This window comes from Arvicanthis niloticus, chromosome 8 (assembly GCF_011762505.2).
Source record: "Arvicanthis niloticus isolate mArvNil1 chromosome 8, mArvNil1.pat.X, whole genome shotgun sequence".
Lineage (NCBI taxonomy): Eukaryota > Metazoa > Chordata > Mammalia > Rodentia > Muridae > Arvicanthis > Arvicanthis niloticus.
The window spans coordinates 36,897,448-36,921,148 of record NC_047665.1 but is presented as its reverse complement, the minus strand read 5'-3'; the positions used below and the strand labels follow the sequence as shown (position 1 = coordinate 36,921,148).

The following is a 23,701-nucleotide window of genomic DNA, read 5'->3' as shown; positions in this document are numbered from 1 at the left end:
GAGAGGGAGAGGGAGAGGGAGAGGGAGAGGGAGAGGAGGGAGAGGAGGGAGAGGAGGGAGAGGGAGAGGAGGGAGAGGAGGGAGAGGGAGAGGGAGAGGAGGGAGAGGAGGGAGAGGGAGAGGAGGGATAGGAGGGAGAGAGAGAGAGAGAGAGAGAGAGAGAGAGAGAGAGAGAGAGAGAGAGAGATTGATGTGATTTTGGGTTGCAGTTGGCTGTTTCTCTGAGGTCACTGAATGTATAAAGAAGAGCAGTGTTCATGTTCCAGCTTTGAACAAATGAGTAGCAGAGTCCACTTGTAAAGAAAGGGAAGGTCTTACTTAGGGTTTTACTGCTGTGAAGAAACACCATAACCACAGCAAGTCTTATAAAAGAAAACTCTTAATTGGTGCTAGCTAACAGTTCAGAGGTTTAGTCCATATTGTCATGGTGGGGAGCATGGCAGCATGCAAGCAGACATGGTGCTGGAGAAGATGCTGAGAATTCTCCATCCCGATCAGTAGGCAGAAGGAAGACAATACTACACTGGCCAGGCTCAAGCTTCTGAGACCTCAAAGGCCACCCCCTAGTGACACACTTTTTTTCAACAAAGCTACACTTACTCAATCAGGGCCACACCTCCTAACAGAGCCATTCCTTGTGTGCCTATGGATACAAAGAAAAAGAGAGTATTTTAAGAAAATGTGTGGTGCTTTCTCATTGCTTTGTCCCAATACCTGATAAGCAACTTAATGGAGGAGGAGGGCAACACAAGGTGGCAGGTGGCCCCGAGGTGTCAGGAGCTGTACCAGCAGCAGCTCCCAATCCCACAACTCACAAAGCAGGACACGGGAGAAAGGGAGAAGCCAGTGCTCAGTGGCTTTCTCTTGTCACCCTTTTGATTCAGCCCAGGGAGGTGAAAATGGAGGTAAGCTTTTATCTTAAGGCTCCAGGATCAAGAGTGGACTGAGGAGATAAAGCCGTCTGATGACACTATCACAAAGGGCATGAAATAGAGATGTGGGTGCCTGCACAGACTGGCGGCGACTAGTGACCCACACCCAGAATGACTGTGAAGCAGTTTGAGCAGTTTCATCCTGGGTGGGGCTTGTGTGGCCATCAGGAAGCCTTACACTGTTGGAGGTTTGAGTCCTCAGCTGACTGTTCATAGCTGCTTTCTCCACCGACCTTCTACCTGTATATCCCCAGAGCCGGAAGCTCTCCTCTCTCTCTTTCTGGTATATACAGTTTTCTTTGACCCTTTGAAAGCTACCAGTATTCAAGGCACCATTCTGGTTTATGATTTTAATTAAAACATTTCTGTGGTCACTGCAGTAGCTCAGTTGGTAGAGTGCTTGCCGAGCATGCAGGAAGCCCCCAGCACTGTACGCAGAAGTAGAGCACACCTACAATTCCAGGATTCAGGAGATAGAAGCGGGGAGACCAGAGGCTCACAGTGGTCCTCTGCTGTGCAGCAAGTTTGCGCATGCGTATGCGCGCGTGCGCGCGCGCCCGCGTGCATGCGAGAGTGTGTGTGTGTGTGTGTGTGTGTGTGTGTGTGTGTAGGACTGCAATTCTGTTCCATATTGTAATCCCCTCATGTTGGTTCATGTTTCATATTGTTATGTCAGCATGGTTAAGGGGGTTCTCTGTAAGGGAGCAGATGGAGTTTGAAGCCTTGTGTGTGACTTCCTTCATGTAAATTTCCTCAGTTTCTTTGAACATCCTTTTCTACATCTGAAGGTTACTGTGAGCATTATTTTGTCTTTTTTTTTTTTTTTTTTTTTTTCAGTGCTGAGGATAGAACCCAGGTCCTAGCAAGGGCTCTACCACTGAGCTAAATCCCCAACCCCTACTGTGAGCATTAAATTAGATAATGTGTGTAAAGTGCCTTACATAATGCTTGGTACGTTGTTAAATGATTAGTGTACAGTTTTAAATTTTTATTTTTACTTAAATACGATGAATTAGGGACATCTGCTGTTATTGGCTGTTGTTTGTTGTTATTTTCCCGTCTATGTGACCACACACCTAACAAGGAACAAGTGAAATAAGGACAGATCTATTTTGACTCACTGTCTGAGGGGTTGCACACAGTTCATCATGCTAGGGAACACAGTGGCCTGAGGTTGCACGGCAGTGACAGGAGCTGATGGTGGCTGCTTGATCACAATGATGCGGATCAGGAAACAGAGACTGGAGAGAACGTCTGTAAACCTCAAGACCCGACTCTTAAGGGGTTCCACACGCACCACAAATACTCCACTGGCTGGGGGCCAAGTCTTCAAACACATGAGCCTGTGGGGCATTTCCCATTCAGAAGGCAACACCTGCTTTAAAAATGCACAGATTTTTAAAGACTTAGTAGGAGTAAGGGGAACAGTGGTTTGGTTCGTTTCAGCAGAATTCTATCTGTGTTTTTATTTGCACCCCAAACTGGACAGGACAAAGCGGCTGTATTGAGGTTGATGACGATGACGATGATTACGGTTACTATTATTTTATCTTTTCGAGACAGGGTTTCACTGTGTAGCCCTAGCTAACCTGAAACTGGGTATGTAACCGGCTACCGTGAACTCAAGAGTTCCGTCCGCTTCTACTTTTAGTACTGGGATTAACGCGTGTGTCAGCACTCCTGGCCTTTCTGAGGTTCTTGTTTGTATTCTTGTCTTTTTGGGGAGGGTGGGGTGGGGTGGGGTGGGTAGGACCATATTTTGTTCCAAGCTGGCTTTGAACTTGTGGCTAATCCTCCAGCCTTCTGGCCTTCCCGTGCTGAGATTACAGGCTTGCTCCACCACCTGCAGCTTTATCGAAGTTCTTGATTAAAATCTCCACTCTATCTGGACTTCACAGCCCGATCTAATAATTTACCCAACCAGCATGGAGACTGTGGTCACAGGAAGTCTTCTTCCTTCGTCTCATAAGTCTTCTTTAATCCTTTGTCACCTAGTAAACCCAGAAAATACTGTAGGGTATCACTTACCTAGCTGTGCGCGGGTGTTCAAGCTTCACCCTGGCACAGCACTGGCATGGTACCTTCATTCCCAACTCCCTTACGATTTCATTTCGATGCTAGAGGCAGCCAGAGAAGCTCAAGGGAGCCTGGCGCGCTACAGGCCTAGTTCACAGGCTAGCTCTCGGCGCGAGGCTGCAGTTGCTATGGAAACGGCGAGAAAAAACAAACTGAGCTCCCGGCGGGCCTAGGCAGGCCCTCTGAAGACACTAACGGCGGCGGCGGGAGCACCGGTGCTAGAGACGCGCGGCCGCTTAGGGTTCATTGCAGTGCGGGCCCCCGGAGTCTGCAACCCGCCCCGCCCCCACCTGAGCCCCTCCCCCAGCTCCTCCCCCACTGCCCGCGAGTGTCGGTAGGTACCACCGCGAAGGGCCCACCCGAGGCTTGCCACTGGGCGGCGCTGGCCAGAGCCGAGCGCCAGGGTCAGGAGTCCTCTCTGCTTCAAATCTGCAGATTATTTAGTTTATTGATATTAATTTAGCTTGGCTATAATTGAGGCTAGCCCAGAACTTTCTAGGTAGTTTAGGCTGGCCTTGAAGTCAAGGCAATCCTCCAGTCCCAGCTGCTAGGATGACAGACGTGAGCCACTGTGCCCGAACTTCACAATGCATTTTTAAGTATTTGGTTTTCATTAAATGAAAATCCCGGCAACTTTAGTCGGGATCGAAATGGCTTTTTCTTGGGGGGTTGGGGGGACGTGGCTAGCGAATGAGCAGGTGGTGTTACAGTGCAAGACAAGGGAAGAAAAATGAAGCCATTGGGAGAAAAGACGCAGACGTGATGCTAGGCACTGAATCTCGCCATGTTAATACTGTGCACTTGAGTCCGGGTGCATGTGTGCGCGCTTGAGTGCGCGCGCGGCCGCCGCTGTCCTTGCTGTCCCGGCTCGCGCAGGGGTTTAAAGCCCGAGCGGCGTGGGTTCCCAGACAGCACACCTGGATGCTGCCGGGCGGGGGAGACAGGTGTGCGAGCCTGCGAGCGCTGATTGGCCGTCCATGCCGCGCCTTCCTTGAATTGCTACCTGCTGGGGCTGGCCCCGCACGGCTGGCCCTTCTTCGCCTGCGAGTAGCTTTCCTTGTTCCTGCAGGAGGCGGTCCACAGCTGCTGTTGCAGGCCGGTGGAGTGCTTGCGGGCCCGGCGTCCCGCGGGGAAGATGAACGGTCCCAGCTCCAGGTCTAGCCACCTGTCGCAGCCAGTAGTGAAGAGTGTGCTGGTGTACCGCAATGGGGACCCCTTCTTCGCCGGGCGCCGCGTCGTCATTCACGAGAAGAAGGTGTCCAGCTTCGATGTCTTTCTCAAGGAAGTGACCGGCGGTGTGCAGGCGCCCTTTGGGGCGGTTAGGAACATCTACACCCCGAGGACGGGCCACCGCATCCGGAAGCTGGACCAGATAGAGAGCGGGGGCAACTATGTGGCTGGGGGCCAGGAAGCTTTCAAGAAACTCAAGTGAGTCTGTGTGCCTCGAGTTTGTGGGTGGTTGATAAGGAGACAACCCCCGGGTGGGTCTAGCAGGGAGCTGGCAATTGCAGGTAGAGTTGAAACCAGAGAAGGAATTTAACTTCAGTAGCAGTAGGTGCAGTTTTTAAGCGAATGGCTAAACAGTATAGAAACAGCAGGATTATTTTGTTATTCTGAGACAGTGTTGGTTACACTCTTCTGAAACTCTAGAACTCTCTGCAGTCCTCCTGCCTCAGCCCCAAAATGTGGGATTACAGGTTTGTTTGTTTGTTTGTTTATTGAAAGCCATTTACCCTAAAAACAAAACAACAACAACAAAACAAAAAACAAAACAAAACAAAAAACCTTAACGAATTAATCCAAGGGCTGGATGCTCTGTCATGACTTCCCCTTCATTGTTTGAATTCCTTCACTGCAAGCAGAACACACGGAGCCAGGTGCTGTCCTCTTCCTGTAACCCTGGTGTTTGTGCTAGTCAGAAAACGCTTGGAAAAGTCCACTGACTTTTGTGTCTGGCCCATGATAATCTCTGGGACCCACAGGCTACTTTCTGTATAGGGAACTCTCTCACAGTCATTTACTGTGAATTAGCCAGGAAGCTTAAGGTCTGTGGAGCTGGCTTGTCTTTGAGGGCCTCCAACCTGCACACCAATACTTCTGAGGCAAATCCTAAAGAAATGGGTATAGTAAGAAAAGTACTTATGTTTATGTGGGAGTTGAGAGCTGAGAGTTGTCAGCAGTGGACAGGAGAGTGAACTACATTCCATGAGTGTTTTAAGGCTTTACTGACATATACTTTGGCAAATCCACCCATTTCAGTGATTTGCGGAGTTGGGAACCATCACTAGAAATCCATTTTTAAGTTTCGATCACTTCCTGAAAGAAACTAACACCTCCCAACTTCTTCTTTCTCCAGGCATGAGGCAACCACTAAGCTATTTCCTGTGTCTGTGGGATAGAATAGTAGGACACGTGGATTTTTATGTCTGCTCTGTTTGCCACTGTAACACTTTCCAGGGGTCATCCCCACTGCAGTGTGTGTCCGTGTCACTGTATGGTTGAGAAGTTTCCTATGATGCAGATCTACTGATTTTCCTTCATCCTTTATGGCTGATGGATATTTGGGCTGTTAACCACTTTTTGTGTCTCTCAGTTGTATCTATCAATGGAATTGTGGACTCATAGATAATTCTATATTCTATAGCTTTAAAGTAGAATATTTTAAGTTATATTTATCTTGGGCCCCAGGATAGCCAAGAGTTAAAAAAAAATTACTATAGATCTGTTTCCTGTGATTATTTTCTAATTGTATGGAAACAGTTTTTACCAAAATACCATGAAAGTTCCCTATTCTTGCCTGTGCTCATCTGTCTTGCACAAGCTGAGCTCTGGGATTCTGCTCTCTGGAAACAGAAACTTTCTTCTTATGAAAGACAAAGGATACTTCTGGATTTATGTTTTCCTTCTGTGAAACGTCCCTTAAACATGATTTATCTAACACTTGAGAAAAGAGCTCAATGGAACCCTGTGTCTAAAAGAAATTTAGGACTATTTTTGTGTCGTTTCTTTGAGAGGGTCTCATGGAGTCCAGGCTGGTCTGTAACCCCATATGTATCAAAGGATGACCTTGACTCCTGACATCCCGCCTTTACCTCCAGAAACTGAGAACTTCAAACAGAGGACTTAGACTTTGTTAGCTACTTATAGCTGTGTTCTAGGACAAATCTTGGGAATAAACTGGTCAATTTCTTGCCAGTATGGTGAAGGTGGGGATGTTGGGAGAGTGCTGCCTATCAAGTACAAAGTCCTTAGTCTCCAGAACTGCATAAAACTAGGTATAGTGGCACACACCTCTTACCTGATCCCCTAAAAGGTAAGGACGATCATAAATTATAGTCATTTTCTGATACACAGGAAGTTCAAGGTCAGCCTGAACCTTATAATCCACTTGCTTCTATCTCTCAGTTGTCACCACACTCGATTTTATGTGTTACTGGGCCAGCCTTGAATACATGAGACCCTATGTTTAAAAATGAAAAAAAAAAAAAGATAGTAGAAACTATGAATATAAATGGGTTTTGTAAATACCACTGTATTTTATAAATATAAGGTAACTCTATGGCCTGTATCTTATATTATGTCTATATTTTAAATTAAATTATTCCTGTATCTGGGTGTAGTGGGATTTGTAATCCTAGCACTTGGGAGATAGAAGCAGGAGGAACAGGAGTTTAAGACCAGCTTGTGGTACAGAGTAAGTTCAAAGCCAGTCTGGGCAGTGGGGCAGTGTGAGCTCGGATCTCAAACAACAATGACCGTAAATTCAACAAAACAGTCACTTAGATACAGAAAAATTTATATTATATATTATAATATGTAATAGCACATATTATAATACATATATGATAATATATATTACACAGTAATAATACAGAATGAAATCTCATTCAGATTTGAACATTTGGAAGCTGTAGACTTTAATCATTCATCTCTCTTTGTTGGTGTGGTACTCACCAACTCAGAATGATAAAATACAGCTTCCAACCAAACAGAATTTGTTTTACAAACCACTTTTTATATGTATATAGTGGCTCTACAGGGTTAACATTTGCTTTTAATTCACACATAAGCACACAAAAATCGAGTTTGTTATTGAAACCCCCACAGTTAGTTTTCCATGCTGACAGACTCTGGAGTTCAAGTGTCAGTCAGTATTTCCCTGTGCTTGTAGTGAGAGACACTAGGAAGAGTAAGTGCTGAATGCATTTGGAGCTTAGTAGTGTGTGCTTGAGTAACAACCGAAACAACTGATGGAGCAAAGAGTCTGAAGAGTGTGAGTGTCATCCATGGCCCTTCGCTTTGAGCCAACATAACTTGGGGAAAATACTTGTCAGCAAAATACTTGTCAGGAAGAGAAGATCAGTTTCCTGCTGGGATGTCTTTCCCTTAGACATTTCTAACATTTTTTGCTGCCACCTCCAAAGTTCAGGTAGGTTTTAAACCTTTCTCTTACAGCACTTTTAGAAAGTTTTTCTCAAAACTTTTCTTGGGGCCAACAAGATGAATCAGTGGGTAAAAGGGCTTGTGCCGTAAGCCTAGCGACTAGAGTTTGACTGCTGGAACCCAAGTGAAGATGGAGGGAGAGAACCCACTCTACAGAACTGTTCACCAGCCTCCACATGTGGCTGTGGCATGTACATGACCAACCAAGCGCGCGCGCACGCACGCGCGCACGCACACACACACACACTCATGCATACACGTACGAATGCTCATGCTCACACACATACACCTCTAAAACTTTTCTCATACAATTTTGGAATTGTCTCACCACCATTAACCTGTTAGGTCTGAGACATTTAGAATATAAAACAGGAGACATTGTCCTGTATCCAACAGAATATTTTATTTTTTGATAGAAACACCTCCAGGAAATTCACAGAAGACTCATTTCATTGCCGAGATTCCCCTGTGCACACTGTTTCACACAATTGCTATTTGCATAGGGAAATGTAGTTGGATTTTAATATCAATTAACTAACATTCTGTCAAAAAAAAAAACCCACCTAAACGTTAGCCAATAGTGAACATGTTCAATAGCCAAACTTAATTTTAATATATAAACTTGAATTTATTGCATTTAATATTATTGTGTGAATTTATGTGTAGGTATGTGTGTGTTACAGTTTGAAGGTGGCAGTCACAGGACAACATTAGGGAGTCCGTTCTTTCCTTCCACCATATTATAGGTGGTCATAGGGATGAAACTCAGTCAGGTTTGATGGCAGGTGCCTTTAGCATTTGAATAAACTCTTCTTTTGACAATTGGTCTGTTACAGTAGTTAAGATAGGTGAGATCTAATTATGGTTATAAATTAAAAGCTAGATTTATATTTTTATACTAAAAATTTTATTAGATTTTTTATTTATAAGACAATTTAGGAAGCATTTAAAACTGGAACTAGATCACAGTGATGGGCTACAAAGATAACACATTTTCAGGTTGTGTTTAGGCACTGGTTATTGGTTTGTATCTGTAGTAGAAAGGATGGAATGATAAGGGTCTCAGAGGCTAACTAGCCCTGCCCCTTCTGTCTGTAAGCTGATCTAATGCCCAAGCCACCCCACAGGACTGGCCATGCCAGTGTCACTGGGAAGCCTACCTAGTCTTTCCCAGCTCTTACTTTGACACCTGAGTCTGTCTTTCCTAAGTTTTCACTGTTTCCTTCAACTTCACTTTTGTAATGAATGGGATTAACAGAATTTACAGGATTCATCAAATAGAGTTACATTAAATAGCTAGAGAGCGAGTCAGTTGGTAGAGTATTCCCATGCCATGTTTGAGCCCCAGCCCCACATAATGCAGGTATGCTGTCACACACCTGTCGCCCCAGCAGCATTAGGGAGGTGCAGCAAGGGGATCAGAAAGTCCAGGTCACTCTTGGCAACACATTGCGTTCAAGCCTAGTTTTTAGTGCATAACATCCCGTCTCTAAAAAAGGAAATAAGAATGGAAGAGAGAGGGAGAGGGAAAGGGGTAGGGGGACAGGAAAAGGGACAGGGTAGAGGAATGGAGAGAGAGAGGGAGAAGGAAAGCCAGCCTAGAGTGAGAGGCTACTACTGAGGGAGCTGTGCTTCCTAAGCAAAGTGTGTCTTTCCACACCAATCCCTCGGTGTTAGGCTTAGACTTCAGCTCGGGCTGGTGAGGCTGTGTGGATGCCAGTCTCACAATCTAGTGCCTACTGATTTCTGCTTCAGGCTTATGCATTTCCCCTGACTGATTTTACTTTTTAATAATGCTCAAAACTTTTATGTAACTCACTTCAAACATGTAAAAGCAACCCTTACTTCTGTTCCCTTCTAGTTACTTGGACATAGGCGAAATCAAGAAAAGACCAATGGAAGCTGTTAATACCGAGGTAATGCAAGTTCTAGTTTGAAACTTTAAATTAATGTCATCTTTGAGTTATTGTCACTTATAGCATGTCTGACATGTGGGTAATACTCTACTGGTAAGATATGAGGTCTCAGATGTGTGTAAGGGCCACTATATGCTTTAAGGAAAAAGTCATCTCTTTGCTGGACTGTTTTCAGAAATGAAGAGCTAATATCCTCAGGCATTCAGGATTGGATGAAACACTGTTTTATTTTCCCATTTTCTAGCTTTGTGTTTCTAGATGAGACTCATACAAGTCCCCCTGTTCAGTTGAGAAGATTCTGAGTATGCTGGATAAATCTCTGTTCAAAGTCCATAAGGAATCCCACCTAAATCCTTACGGCTTACCTGTCAGGAACAGCCAGGATCACACTTCCAGCCTGAGGCTTTCCTACAAGACAAACGTTTAACTTGTCGTGTCATTATTTTCCATTTCTTTGAGACAAGATCTCTCTACACATTTCTGGCTGTTCTGAAACTCATTATGTAGATCATGCTGGCTTGAAACTCACAGAAATCTGTTTGCCTCTGCCTCCCAGGCACTGGGATTAAAGGTGTATGCCACCATGCCTGACTCAAAAATACCCGTTTTGTTTTCATTTTAAAATTTTGTTCTTGTGCCCAAGGACTTACGTATGCTAAGCAAGTGCTCTGCTAGGGAGTTATACTACCTGTCCGGATTTATTTAGTTAGTTATTATGTTGCAGATAGGGTCTTGCTAAGCTTAGCCTCAAGCTATTGTATCCTAGGCTTCTCGAGAACCTACTTTTCTTCCTGGAGTGCTTCTGTGAGGCAGATGAAGACATAGGTCAGACTGGACTCTGCTCACTAGCCCCGGGGGGGGGGGGGGGGGACACACTCTTTCTATTCGGCATTCCCTAGGTTCAGTACTGCCTTATAGAAAAAAGCAGTTCTTCCTATCCTAAGCCCAGACCCTGGAGAGGCTGTGTACTGCTCGCCAGTTCTCTCATTCTACTTAAGCAATGTAGCAAGGCCAACTAGATCCCTCCAGGAAAGTCAAACAAGATAAAGCTCTAATTGTGTAGTATTTGAAGACTGTGAGGTTACATTCATTACTCAATGAATATTCACCGAATGGCCTATGGAAGAGGTGCTATTTCCAGGTCTTGTTTAAAATAATATTTTTGTCTATCTTTTTCACTTTTCAATGCTTGTCACATTAATTGTCTATGAAAGTGATGGGCTTTAAAGCATAATGCAGACAATGGTATACTTTTTTTTTTTCTGGTTGTGTGTGTGTTTTTTTTTTTTTATCATATCTAAAGAATGAACACTTTTAATAGCTATCCTGAGTGGAAATAAAGAACAGATTAGTAGATTAGTTCCAGTCAGGAATCTATCCACACTCGTTTGATTGGCCACCTTGGATATGATTGGTGCTGGGACACGGAGGTCTGGGGTAGATTCTGAGACTCGTGAACTCCTCAACAGCATGGCCTTCATTCTCTGTGGTTAAAGTGTTAAGCCTAGTAACATGGAACAGGTGTGCAACAGGTTCACAGAGAGCAACCTCTCCATGCTGTGTGTGGTGCTGCACACCCAGCACAATAGGAAAAGCAGAGCTGTAGGCATGCGCCCACTGGCTAGTGAGTGTTTTTCTAATGGAGCTATCTCCCAGCCCCATGGATTTTAACTTAAAAAATGTTTATTTGTATTTTTTATGAGTGTTTGCCTGCTTTTGTGTATATATATGCATATATATATATATATATATATATATATATATATATATATATTCACATGCATGCCTAGAGTTCTTAGAGACGAAGAGAGTGTCACATGCCCTGGAATTGGAGTTATAGATGACAGTGAGCTGTCCATCATGGGTTCTGGGAATCAGACCTTCTGCAGAAAAGCAAGTGTTCTCAACCACTGAACTATCTCTCTAGCCCCAGGGTTCTTTCTTGATGGGACATTAGAAAGGCAGCTGGTGTTGTTCCTCTACCTTGCTGCTGTGCTGGCTAGTTTTATGCCGTCTCCACACAAGCTACAGTTTTGAGAGGAGGAACGCTCACCTGAAATGCCTCTATGCCTCTCTAAGATAGAGGCTGTAGGAAAGCCTGCAGGGCATTTTCTTGATTAGCGATTGATGTATAAGGCCCTGTGCATTGTGAATGGTCCCATCCCTGAGTAGGTGCTCCTGGGTTCTGTAAGAAAGCAGGCTGAGCAAAGCATGAAGAGCAAGCCAGTCAGTAAGTAGCACTCCTCCATGGCCTCTGCATCAGCCTCTGCCTCCATGTTCTTGCCCTGCTTGAGTTCCTGCTCTGACTACCCTCAGCAATGAAGTATGGTCTGAGAGTTGTAGGCTTAAATAAACCCTTTCCTCCCCAAGTTGCTTTGATCATTGTGTTTCATTGCGGCAATAGTAACTGACTGACTAGAATGGTGACTCGGCTTAGAGACAGTTTGTGTTGCACCATTCTCTTCAGGGTTACTGTGTTGCTTTGGAGCTGCCTGTGGACCCTGCTGATAGAAGGCTCCTTCTGTTCTTGCCTACATGTGGATTTCATTCCTTACCCCTGTTCCTCTTGCCAATCTGGGAAGATGGTCTTCCACATAGTGGCATTTGTAAATAGTTATTCTGAGTCAAAGTCTCTTTAACATAAAAGGTGTGCAACACTGCCTTTCTCCTGACCACACTGCCACACAGCTTTGCTGTCCCCATATCTTAATTGCTCAATCACCCTGGCCTCACAGTCACCCCCAGTGAATACCCACTTCCCGCCTCACCTGGGAAACAACCATCAAGCAGAGAATTAATGTTCTGCTTCCTTTAGCTCCTCCTCAAAGGCCTTCATTAGAACCAAAGCCCTACACAAAGCCTCATCCCACTTCCTCAGCGTCCTGTGGTTTTCTCAAGTGCTGTCCATTGCCACACCAAGTCAACCGTCCGATCTTGTTACTTCTAGCTGACTTTACCCAATCAGCCTAAACATGTGCATTGGAGCCTCCTGTTAGGCAGTTCTAGGAGGCCTACTCATAACTTGTACCTGCAGGTGATAGCTTTAATTCTCTTCTCATTTTAATGCTCCTCATTGGCTGACTTAAGCAGATAACCATTTGCTGAGAGCATACTCCCCACCCGCCTTTTTCTGTATTTCACACAGATAAGATTGCTCAAGTACTTTGAAAGTCTTTATGGACACATTGGCTTATATTTTGATGCAGGTAAAAGTTTGTTACATTTATTTTCCCACTAGTATGATTTGAAGTTACATCAAATGAATACTACTCAATCCACAAGTATTTACTGTGTGCCAGGCGTTGTGATGTCTCCTGAGGACCAAACACAGTCCAGGCTGACAGCGTTTACTTTGCTTAACCATGATAATCTGGTTTTAAGTTGATTTTAATTTTATAACTGTTGGCCTTTGCTGTAAAACTTGATGTCAAACTTCTTTGGTACAAGATCACATTTTGGGACTAGAAGCGCGCTTCTGAATTTTTGAAATTTAGATGGGATACATTATATCAGAGACTAAAGGGACTGATATTTGAGGAACAAGAAATAATTGAGTCCTGGGAAATTCATACAAATTTCCAAAGGTTATAAACATGTAATCACTGATTGGCTGCAGTGTGGATGATGTCTGGGCTGTGCCCGACCGCAGCCTTGAGAACACTCAATATTCTTCCCTAGGTCTCTTGTGAATTCCTGTAGGATGAATATGCCATGGTCACGCCTTGCTGCCTCTAAAGTATTCGTTGAGTGTATGACCCATCATGATTCCTAGGATTTTGTCTGTTTAGTATGCCACCAACCCAGAAACAAAGTCCTCTTCATGACATTGACATAACCCCCTCCCACGTGAGTGGCATTTACCAGTGGTTTGTGGAACTAGAGGGCATTTTTGGTAGTGTAGAAATTTCAGCAGAAAGTTAGCATTACCCTCAACCTTCTTAAGATACAGCAGCCCAGGCGCCAGTTTTTGCTCACACCTGTGAGTGAAGCCGTTGTTCTCTCCTTCCTCCCATAGCGCTCCTGAGCTCCTCCCATTTTGTGCTCCTCCCACTCTGTGTTCCCGATGATTCGACTGATTCGAACGCAGAACAGTTTAGGACTTCATTTTGTTTCCTTGAGTCTTGCTGATCCACGTACTGAAGATCAGTAAAGATAATTTGTTATTTATTAATTAATTAATTTATATGGTGTATGCGTGTTGCAGGAGGTCAAAGGGCAACTTGCCGAAGGTAGTTTTCATGTGATCTAAACTCAGGCACCTTTGACTGTTGAGCCACCTCAGCAGCCCAGTCACTGTAATTTGTATTTGTACATTTACTTTTTAAAAATCAGGAGTCTGTTTGGACGCTGTCTTTCTTTCTTTGTTGGTCCTCATCCACTGGTGGAGGAGCCCTGGTGACCAGTAAAGAGACAAGCAGGGAGAGGGAGGGCTGGGCTTGTCCTTCTTCAAGGGACCTGTTGATGAATAAATGGTGTTCTATACCTGGGAGACCCTCTGCTTTGGTAGAGGCTGCTAGGTAGGGGCTGAACTTAGACCCCAGTGAAGGACTTTGTAAGGCATGGCAGCCCCCCGTAGGAAAAAAAAAAAAAATCACTGAACCCTCCTGGATCTACCCAGCTCACTTTGGAGTTTCCTTTATGAGAATCTAGGTAACCTTAGTGATGTGGGGAACTGTAAGACTTTGCCTTTCTGGAAACATGTGGGGCCCTGAGCTGTGGCTCAGGTCGTCTGCTTGGATGAATGTCCTTCAGATGACAAATATCATTACCGAGACTTGCCTGGTTCAGTTTAATCATTAGGCATGATCTCTAATGAAATATACCATGAAATTGCTACTTAAAGTGGTTTGGCTGGGACTGCAATTCTAGACGTTAAGCCGAGCGTAATTATTAACCATGCTACAGGAAGGCATGAGGACTCCGTGGCTGAGCCCCCTAAGTTTTACCTTGCATATTCTGAGTTCTCAGGGGAGTTCAAAGGGGCAGACACTAAAGGGTTAAACAGCTTTTTCTTAACTCTAGGAACTCATTGCAGATGGTGTCAGCAGACCCTGGTGTGCTACCTTATTGAAGAGTAAAAGAAAACTCTTCTAAATTCATCTAACAGTGGTGGGAGCCTCTCTTTGCTCTTTAGACCATCCCCCATTTCAGCAAAACTGTTCCATGAGAAGCATTTCTTTATAAGGCAAGCCAGGCCAATGCAGAGGTCGTGATAATTCTAACATGTGAGATGTTACCAAGGCTTTGTAGAAAGATATTTACCAAGGCTTTGTAGAAAGATATTTTTTTCTCCTTCTAAAGAACAGTTGATTATGTTACATTTTTCTTTTAAAATGATTTTTATATTGACATATTTTGTGTGTGATCATGCTCCCTGATGCTGCTATGGAGGCCAGAGAACTGTTTATGTCAACCTGGAAAATACTAGCTGAATGAAAAAACAATCTACCACTAATGCTCAGAACTATGATGGAAGCTAGTACATTGGTGGTTTGAGTTTGGCCGGTAGTCAGGGTGTTTGACACAGATTTAAAATGTTTGCAATCCTCTTTGCATTTAGATATCATTTTACATAAATCTGCTACCCAGGAAACTGGCAGACATGCATATTAGAGCTTGTATTATTCTTGCTTACATTAATAAGTTGTTCCAAGTAACAAGAGAAACCCAATACATAAATAAACATTTAGATAACTCACTCTCCAGTTTCAGTTTGTCCACCAGACCCTGCTGCTCTCTCGTGTATGCTGTTCCTTACAGCTTACCAAAGGGCCTTCACTATATAGGTCACTACCCTGCAGAAACAACCAAAGACTGTGTCTTTAAAGTAGCAGGCTATAATATACCATCTCCTGTGTAAAGCAGGCTGTAGCACAGCCCAGCACCAGTGGATGGAGGCTGCTTTCAGGGCTGGGCCATCTACGTCCATCCATTCAGTTGGTTTCATCACAAATATGCAGCTGTGTACCTAATGTCTGGTTTGGTCAACAGTGAAAATTCCCACATACCATCATGAGAGACTCCCTTGTGAGCAGCCAGCTAGATCCAGCTAAGATATCATTCCCATGATTACATAGTTTGGATGTTTGTTTGTTGAAATAAAGTCACTCTCAGCCCACCTGCTAGCTGGGGACAGAACGCCGAGCAGCCCCGGACTGTGGGAAAAAGACAACTGAATCAAGTCAGCACGTTTGCTGCAATGCCTGATGTTTAATGGGAACCCCTCTCTCTAGGAGCTTATAAATGGTGGCCTATATAGCATTGTGCTTCTCTCTTCTAGAGACAGGCATTTGGGACTTTCAAAGATGTATGAGCTTTCATTCCCATCTTTGCTAGTTCAGATCCCACATCCTACTGTAACTGGTCTTCCAAGTTTTAGAAAATGTTATGTCCCTGGCCTCATGTGATTTGGGTTTACAATAGTGAGGAAGGTTGACAAGGGTCCATCCAGCCTTCTCAGCTGTCGTCTGTTACAAGGAAGGCTTCTACTGCCTGAAGAAAGACCGTATGGTCAGAGTCAGAAAGCACAGGGTGCTGGAGGGCAGCTGCTAGAGGCCCAGTGTCCTCAGCAGCTCCCTCGATGAACTGATACTTTAATTGAGCCCTGTTAGCAGGGTGGAGGAAGAGCACTGAGTAGAAGAGACATCCTCTCCTGGATGAAGGCTTAGGAAGGACAGAGCCAGTGTGGCAGGGATGGAGTGGTGTGAGAGGTAGGGCTTGAGAAATGGGAAGAAACCTATAATATAACCTGTATTCAGCCAGAAGCTGTTGATGGGGTTTCAGCAGGGGGTGGACACAATCTCTCTTGTCACCACTGTGAGGCTGGAAGCCAGGAGACTCCTCAGGGGTGCATCAGGTGCTCCTGATGGCTGACATAGTGAAGCAGAAGGGTCAGATCTGAGAAACGGTTTATGAGTGGACTATTAGTAACTCTCATTGCCATAACAAAATACTTGAAGTCAACATAAGGAAAGATGGTGGATTGTGGCACATGGTTTAAGAAAGGCTGAGATAGAAATAAAGTCTTTAATTTATATATTTTGTAAATGTAAATTTAATAAGCCTGTGGCTGAGAAGGCATGGTGAAAGAAACATGAGGTGTCTGGTTACACTGGGTCTACAGCCCATAATTACAGGAGTAGGCAAGAGGCAGGACCAGACTATTCAACTTCAAGGCTAGACCCCAGTGACCCATCTCCTCCAGCAAGGCTCCTGCAGGTTACATAATCTTCCCAAACAGCATCCTAGCTGGAGACCAAGTGTACACACGTGTAGGTGTGTAGGGACATGTTGCATCAGGTGGTAATGAAGGGATGATACTTGGGTGCTTCTTTGGTTTCTGGCCTGGGTAACTGTGCTGGCTGTTCTTTATTGTTCCCCCTTTTATTGAACATAGATTCATTTTTCATACAATATATCTCGATTACAGTTTCCCCTCCCTCTACTCCTTCCCTCCCCTCTCTTCCCCTCCTATTCTACTCCCTTTCTGCCTGTCATTAGAAAAGAACAAGCTTCTAAGAGATAACGACCATATATAGAAAAAAATAAAATTTAATAAGATAAAACAAAAAACAATGCATTTCAACTAGCCCAGGCAACCCAACAGAAGGAAAAGAGCCCCAAGAACAGGCACAAGAATCAGAGACCCACTCATTTCTATAAAAATAAGATAAAGCTGAAAGCTACAGTCTGTATGCAGAGGCCCTGGTGGAGACCTTTGTAGGTTCTGTGTTTGCTGTTTCCATTTCTGTGAGTTCATATGAGCTTTATTCAGTTGATTCAAAGGACCTTGTAATCCTGCTGTCCTATGCCCTGTGGTTCTTATGCCTCCTTCCTTGGGTTCTCTGAGCTCTGAGGGGAGGGACTTCATGGAGACTTCCTATTTAGAGATGTGTGTTCCAAGAGGAATCTCTCTCTCTCTCTCTCTCTCTCTCTCTCTCTCTCTCTCTCTCTCTCTCTCTCTCTGTGTGTGTGTGTGTGTGTGTGTGTGTGTCTCCCCTCCTTCCCCCTCCATTGTCTGGCTGTGAGTCTCTCCATCTGTTTCTGTCTGCTTCAGGAGGAATCCTCTCTTCGATTGATGAAGACTGGATAACACACTGATCTATGAATATAGAAGAATATCATTAGGAGTCATTTTATTGATCTTTTTGTTTTTAGTGTGCTGGCTATTTTTATGTCAACTTGACATAAGCTAGAGTCATCTGAGAGGAAGGAGCCTCTACTGAGAAAATACCTCCAAACATCAGGCTGCACACAAGCCTGTAAGGCATTTTCTTAGTGATTGGTGTGAAAGGGCCTAGCCCATTGTGTGTGTGGCCATCCCTGAGCTTGTGGTCCTGGGGTCTATAGGAAAGCAGGCTGAGCAAGCCACAAGGATCAAGCCAGTAAGCAGCACCAGTAACCATGGCCTCTGTATGAGCTCCTGATTCTAGGTTCCAGCTCTGTTTGAGTTCCTGTCCTGACTTCCCTTCAATGATGAAGAGTGACATGGAAGCTTAAACCACACGTTTATTTTGGTCATGGCGTTTCATCACAGCAACAGTGACAGGATCCAAGGCAATAACTATAGCAATTGTGTTTCCACTCATAGGCACAAGGGTCACTTTTTGTTTGTATGTTTGAGAAAGGGTCTCTCTATGTAATCTTGGCTGGTTAGAACTCAGTATGTAGACCATGCTGACCTTGAATTCATAGAGATCTGCCTGCCTCTGCCTCCTGAGTGCTGGGACTAATGGCATCTACTATGGTGTCTGGCCATTCTTAGTGTTTTTAATAACAAAGACAATCAGAAATACTATACCAACTACTGGAACATACATTGTTGTTGGAGGATCTGCAAGCTTGGGACTTGGCTATGAGCACATGTGATTTTTATGCTATGTGTTTAATCCTTTACCTGGGTTACCCAACTAAAACCTTCTGGCAGCCTTGCAATGAAGTAGGGGTTGTCACCATTCCTGTATTATGAAACAAACTAGTGAGCCCACAGTTGGAGAGACCCACTCATTACTATCTGGCATTGTGCAAAGGGAAGCATTTCCAGCCAAGCTAGAAAAATTTAAATTGAAGGCTATCACTTTGTCTGTTTGCTGAGGAAGAAGTGCTGAGTCAGGTGAATGTCTTTAAAACTTGCCATACTTGATTGGATCATGATAGAAAGAAGGGGAGACTGAACCTTGGGAAGTGAGTCTAGACAGGGGCATGGTTTTCTTTTGATTACCTCAATGTCTTTCTTTAACAAGTTGTTAGTGACAGTCTTGGCTAGAACTATTTTAGTTGTCTTAATTGGCTTTTTTTTTTTTTTTTTTTTTTTTTTTTTTTTTTTTTGCCATGGCTTATATTCCCTATAGGATCAGATATTTACGCTGAATGTTTCCACTGCAGTCTTTGAAGTGGCTTTGGCATGTCTTCTTAGAAAAGACTCCCATGGGAAACGGAAAGTATTTTTACATGGAAATTTACTACTGTGTGTGAAGAGATTAGAAGCAGGGATACTGAGCCAGGAATCACTCATTGATTAAAGTTTTCATACTAAGGGCCATTTGGTTACTTTAACTCTTTTGCCCAGAAGTGTAAAATAATATCAGACATGTTATCAAGAACATGGAATAACTTGCTAGGCTGGAGGGAAAGATTGGGGAGGACCACCCTGTGCTGCAGAAAAGCTAAATTCCAGCCTCTACCAGAAAGCTTCCGAGTATTATTTCATCTCTACTATGGGTTGAGTGTGAAATGTCCCCCCATAGGGTCATGCATTTGATCACTTGGTCTTAGCTGATGACCCTGTTTGGGAGGTTGGGTACTTTCAGCAGGTGGAGCCTTGCTAGACAAACTGAGTCACTAGAGGACGGCCTTGAGGTTGACTGCCAGGGCCTCACTTCCCGTCTGCTCTGCTTCCTGACTGCAGAGGCAATGCAGTCAGCTGATCTTACTATTCCTTCTGGGCTTTCCCTGCCTCAATAGACTTTATCCTTGAAACTGAGCTAAAATAAACTCTTGTCACTTTAAGCTGCTTTTTTCACCTGCAATGGGACAAGCAACTGATGCAAATGAGCTGTTTATTCAAATATAAAGTACGCTCAGATGCCGGGAAGCCAAAATATGAACAGGTAGTTACTAATGGTCTCTGAGGTTCAATAACATCATGACTTCTATCAGAATTGAAGCAGCCTGTCTTCATACTTGGACAATTGGCTCATTCTCTTTGAAGTCACTGGAAGTCTCAGTCTCTCCTCTCTTATTACTCTCCTGTCCGCTCTCCCCTCCCCCCTCACTGTCCTCTTTTCTTTCTTTCTCCCCCTCCCACTTTCTGATCAATGCCAGGGCTTATTAGTATGCTAAAAACCTCTTCTTTAGGACTTTGGGTGATATCTCATCTTTTTCTGTTCTATTTTAATATTTTTAAACCTATACACTGAACTATAGGTGTAACTCTAGTTACTTTACATGAGTGGGATAAAGGGGGATGAGGGAAAAGATAAAGCTTACCACGTACATCAGTATCAAGAGGTCTTCCAGTGTCCAGCTTGGAGTCATCTGAGGGGGGTAGTGTCTATTGAGGGATTGTTTAGATTGGATTGGTTTATGAGCCCCGCTTCCCTCACCCATGGGGGACTGACTTCCGACTTGATTGATAAGTGGCCCAGTCCACTGTGAGTGGCAGCATTCCCTGGGCTGGAGGTCCTGAACTGTATAAGGAAGCTAACATGAACCACAGAGCAAGTCAGCAAGCATCATTCCTCCACAATTTCTGCCTCAATTTCCTGTTTGAATTTCTGTCCTTACTTCTCTGTACAAGGGACTGTAACCTTGTAAATTGAATTTTTTCCTGCCCTAAGTTGCTTTTAGTTAGACTGCTTTATCAGAGCAACAAGAGATGAAGGTAGAATTCTCAGTTTTAGGGTTGAATCATAAATCACCCCAAAACAGAAAAAAGTAGCAGAAAAAGCACTGTATTTTATTCATAGATCTTGTGTGTTAGGAATTAAGAAAGGGTCCAGAAGAATGGCTTTTTTTTTTCTTCATGATTTTTAATGAAATACTTGAAGGCTGCATGCCAGACTCATCTGGAAACTAACACAGCAGTAGAACCAATGTTGGCCATTGGATAGACCCTTGTTTTTTCTCCTCTTCTGTCTTTTGTTTGTTTTTTTCTTTGTCATGTAGATTGGTCATCATCACAGAATGGCTGTGGAGTTCTGAGCTATGGGAAGAAGGGTTAGTGATGAGGACAAGCCCTCTTCTGTTTTACAATTTCCCGTATCTTCATTTACTGGCTTAGGCTTCTTAGTGAGAAAGAAGGTGGAGGCCATTTAGGATTTTAGAATATGAGACAGGTCATGATCATTACGAACAGACGCAGTCAATATAAGACACTCCAAACAGACCGATCTCAGAAAGATTTGTTAGCATTGTGTTTGAGCATGGCTCATTCTTTGCTGAAGAGCTGAGTGAAGGGAGTCTGTGGAGTCTCATGCACTGGGAGAATATTTGTGTCTTCCAGTTACACAGGCAAGATTTGATGGAGTGGGTAGCATATCTGTAGCTGTTTAAGCAAAAGAGAGGCTGACTAGAAGAGCTGGAGATGGAAGAGGGCAACTAGACAGAGGTCAGTGTGCATCTTCATCATACTGGACAGAACAAAGAAGGAACACCCAGCACCTGGCTTCCTTTCCTGTTGATATTTCTTTCTCCCCGTATACTATATTCTTTTTTTTAAATCTTTTTTTTAATTGGATATTTTATTTACATTTCAGATGTTATCCCCTTTCCCCATTTCTCCCCCACCTGGAACCCCGTATCCCATCCCCCCTCCTTCTGCTTCTATGAGGGTGTGCCCCCACTCACCCACTCACTCCCACCTCCCACCCTCGAATTCCCCCACACTGGAGTGTCCAGCCTTCATGGGACCGAGGACCTCCTCTCCCACCTATGCCCGACAGAGCCATCCTCCCCTACATATACAGCTGGAGCCATGGGTCCCTCCCTATGTGCTCCCAGGCTGGTGGTTTAGATGCTGGGCATATATTATATTCCTTAGAGTGAAGGCTCCAGTTGCTTCTTACGGTCATTCCTCTTCATGGTGAAAATACCTACTTCTAAAACTACAACACAGCCTTGCTGGGAACATATCCAGGTCCTGCCACTGGGTAACTGTTTATCACAGTACTGAAAACCTTGACTAAACACAGCTCTAACTTGTGTCATTTAGATTCAAAGTGTCAATTTAAAACATTGTTCCTGTGAGTGTTGTTTTTCTACTTCCGCAGTTGCTGTGGTTCTCTGCTCTCTCATCTCTGCCTTTCCTTGAATTATGATTGGAATAGAAAAGGAAATGGAACATTGGGGAGTCAAAGACAGTGGCACAATCCTACAGCCCACGGTAATCCGAAGAGAGGAAAGGGTTAAACAGAGAGGAGAGCCTTCCCATGAGCAAAAGAGTTACAGTGTAAAACTTCTTCCTGGTGGTCCATTTTCAAAGGCCAAATTTTCAGATAGTTTTGGAAACAAAATTCCTATTCTCTTTGAAGCTGGACAGTGTGACTTTTTAGTGGGAAGTTGCTCAACCAGCACCATTTGTACATGGTGACCCTTTGCTTTGATTTATTATTCTACTCCCTATGGGTGTGAAGATTGCAATTCATCATCTGGTTCATACAGCAGGTTTTAGAGTCTGCCTGGGGTTGTTTGGTCCTTGGTAACCTGGAAACCTAATTGCAACAACAAGCCATTTAAAGGCAGCTCCTCTCTGAGTGCTTACAATAAAAGCAATACCAGGGAGGATCAGCCAGTGGCTGACCAGTATATCTTTCAGACAAAATGACTCCTGATTTATGCTTATTGATGTTTGGGATGCTGTAATTCAGAAGCATGTTTAGTAGATTAAAGAGGAAAAAGAAAAAAAGAAAAAAGAAAGAATGCCACTGAATGTAATAATTGGTTGAAGCTAATATTTTCTTTTCCCCACCAGATGATGAAAAAAAAAAAGGGTAGGGTAGAGGAGAAAGGTTATTGTAGATATGAGGGAGAACAGAGGCAGAGGCAGAGGCAGACACATCTGGGAGAGTCCACAGTGAACATGACCTTGAGCCAGGCCATGTGACATGTGAGGAAAGGGTGTGGGGAGAAGAGAGAACAGAGAGGGGAGAAGGGGAAGAGGGGAAAGGAGAGAGGGAAGGAGGGGAGGAGAGGGAAGGAAGGGAGGAGAGGGGAAGAGAAGGAGACCAGGAGGTCAAAAGATGAAAAAGGGCCTGCATAATCAAAATGGCTTGAATATACAGGGAAGGGAAGCTGGGGGAAGGGTAGCCCCAGGCAGTTTAGGCTGTCAGGTCTGCCAGCCAGGAGGACCTTGTAATAACTAGGGGCTGAAGAATGCTGGGAGAACCTGGTGGCCAGCTTCAGCTTTATATATTAATAGGCAGCTCAATTAGCTGGTTGTCCCAGGTTTGAGACCTAACACCTTGAAGAAGTGAGTATCTTGTCCTTCTCTGTATTTGGGAAACTGCAAGAGTCTTGCTCTCTTAGGCAAATTTGTATTCCTTCTCTTAGTATTATTTCATATTATGCAACATTTTCAGGTAAAAATACACTAGCCTTTCTCGATGAGGAAAGCATAGAAATTAGATGTGAAGGGAAAAGTTAGTCTAAATAAGCTTAGTCACCCCATGTGAGTGCGGATGAGCAGTGAGTGGTACAGCTTAAACAAGGCGGTAAATCCAGGGCAGAGAAGATAGATCTACGGGAATGTGCTTGTGTACAAAGTGAGGACCTGGGTTTGATCTCTAGCATCCATATAACAAGTTGAGCATGGCAGAGTGTACCCTGTGGTCCCATCACTGGGGGACAGAGAAGGGCAGTTACCTGGGTTGTTGGACAGACCCATAGGTTAGGGTGAGGGTAAGGGAGTTGGAGTTAGTGTTAAAGAAAAACTTAAAGAGTGGAAATCTGGACACAGATGCTCTCTCTGCCTTTCCCTGTTTTATCCAACCACGGCTTCATTTGGGTATTGCAGAAACCAATGCTGATAGATAGAAACTGCTGCAGGGGAGACCCACAGGCTCCATGGCACTTAATGTGCATCATATCACAGATTCTCTGGATGATTTGAATCAGTTCCATTGAAGATGTGGAAGAAGCTTGACCACTTCCCCTCATTGGCGGGCTCTAGGTTTTAGGTGTTATTATAAATACTTCTTCAATCCCCAATGTTTGAAACTTGCGTGGCTCATGTAAAGTTGCCGACCAAGCTGTTTGTGCCTCAGCCTTACTTCCAGCTGCCATCCTGGCACCGTTGAAAAAAGCAACTTGAGAGAGAAAGGGTTTGTTTCGACTCAC

The 23,701-nt window shown here is 44.2% G+C and overlaps 1 protein-coding gene across 2 annotated transcripts in view; it reads left to right on the top strand.

The window, feature by feature from the left end:
• Positions 1-3,141: 3,141 nt before the first annotated feature.
• The window catches only part of Dcdc2 (doublecortin domain containing 2), a 152,347-nt gene continuing 131,787 nt past the window's right edge, over positions 3,142-23,701 (top strand). Inside the window, exons 1-3 of one of the 2 annotated variants that reach the window (XM_034509772.2) lie at positions 3,142-3,342; positions 4,078-4,436; positions 9,313-9,367. In XM_034509772.2, coding sequence (XP_034365663.1) covers positions 4,144-4,436; positions 9,313-9,367 — 348 coding nt within the window. In that variant the 5' untranslated portion in view covers positions 3,142-3,342; positions 4,078-4,143. Of the gene's footprint in view, positions 3,343-3,836; positions 4,437-9,312; positions 9,368-23,701 lie in introns of those variants that run through there. The other variant, XM_076939225.1, reaches the window with a different exon arrangement.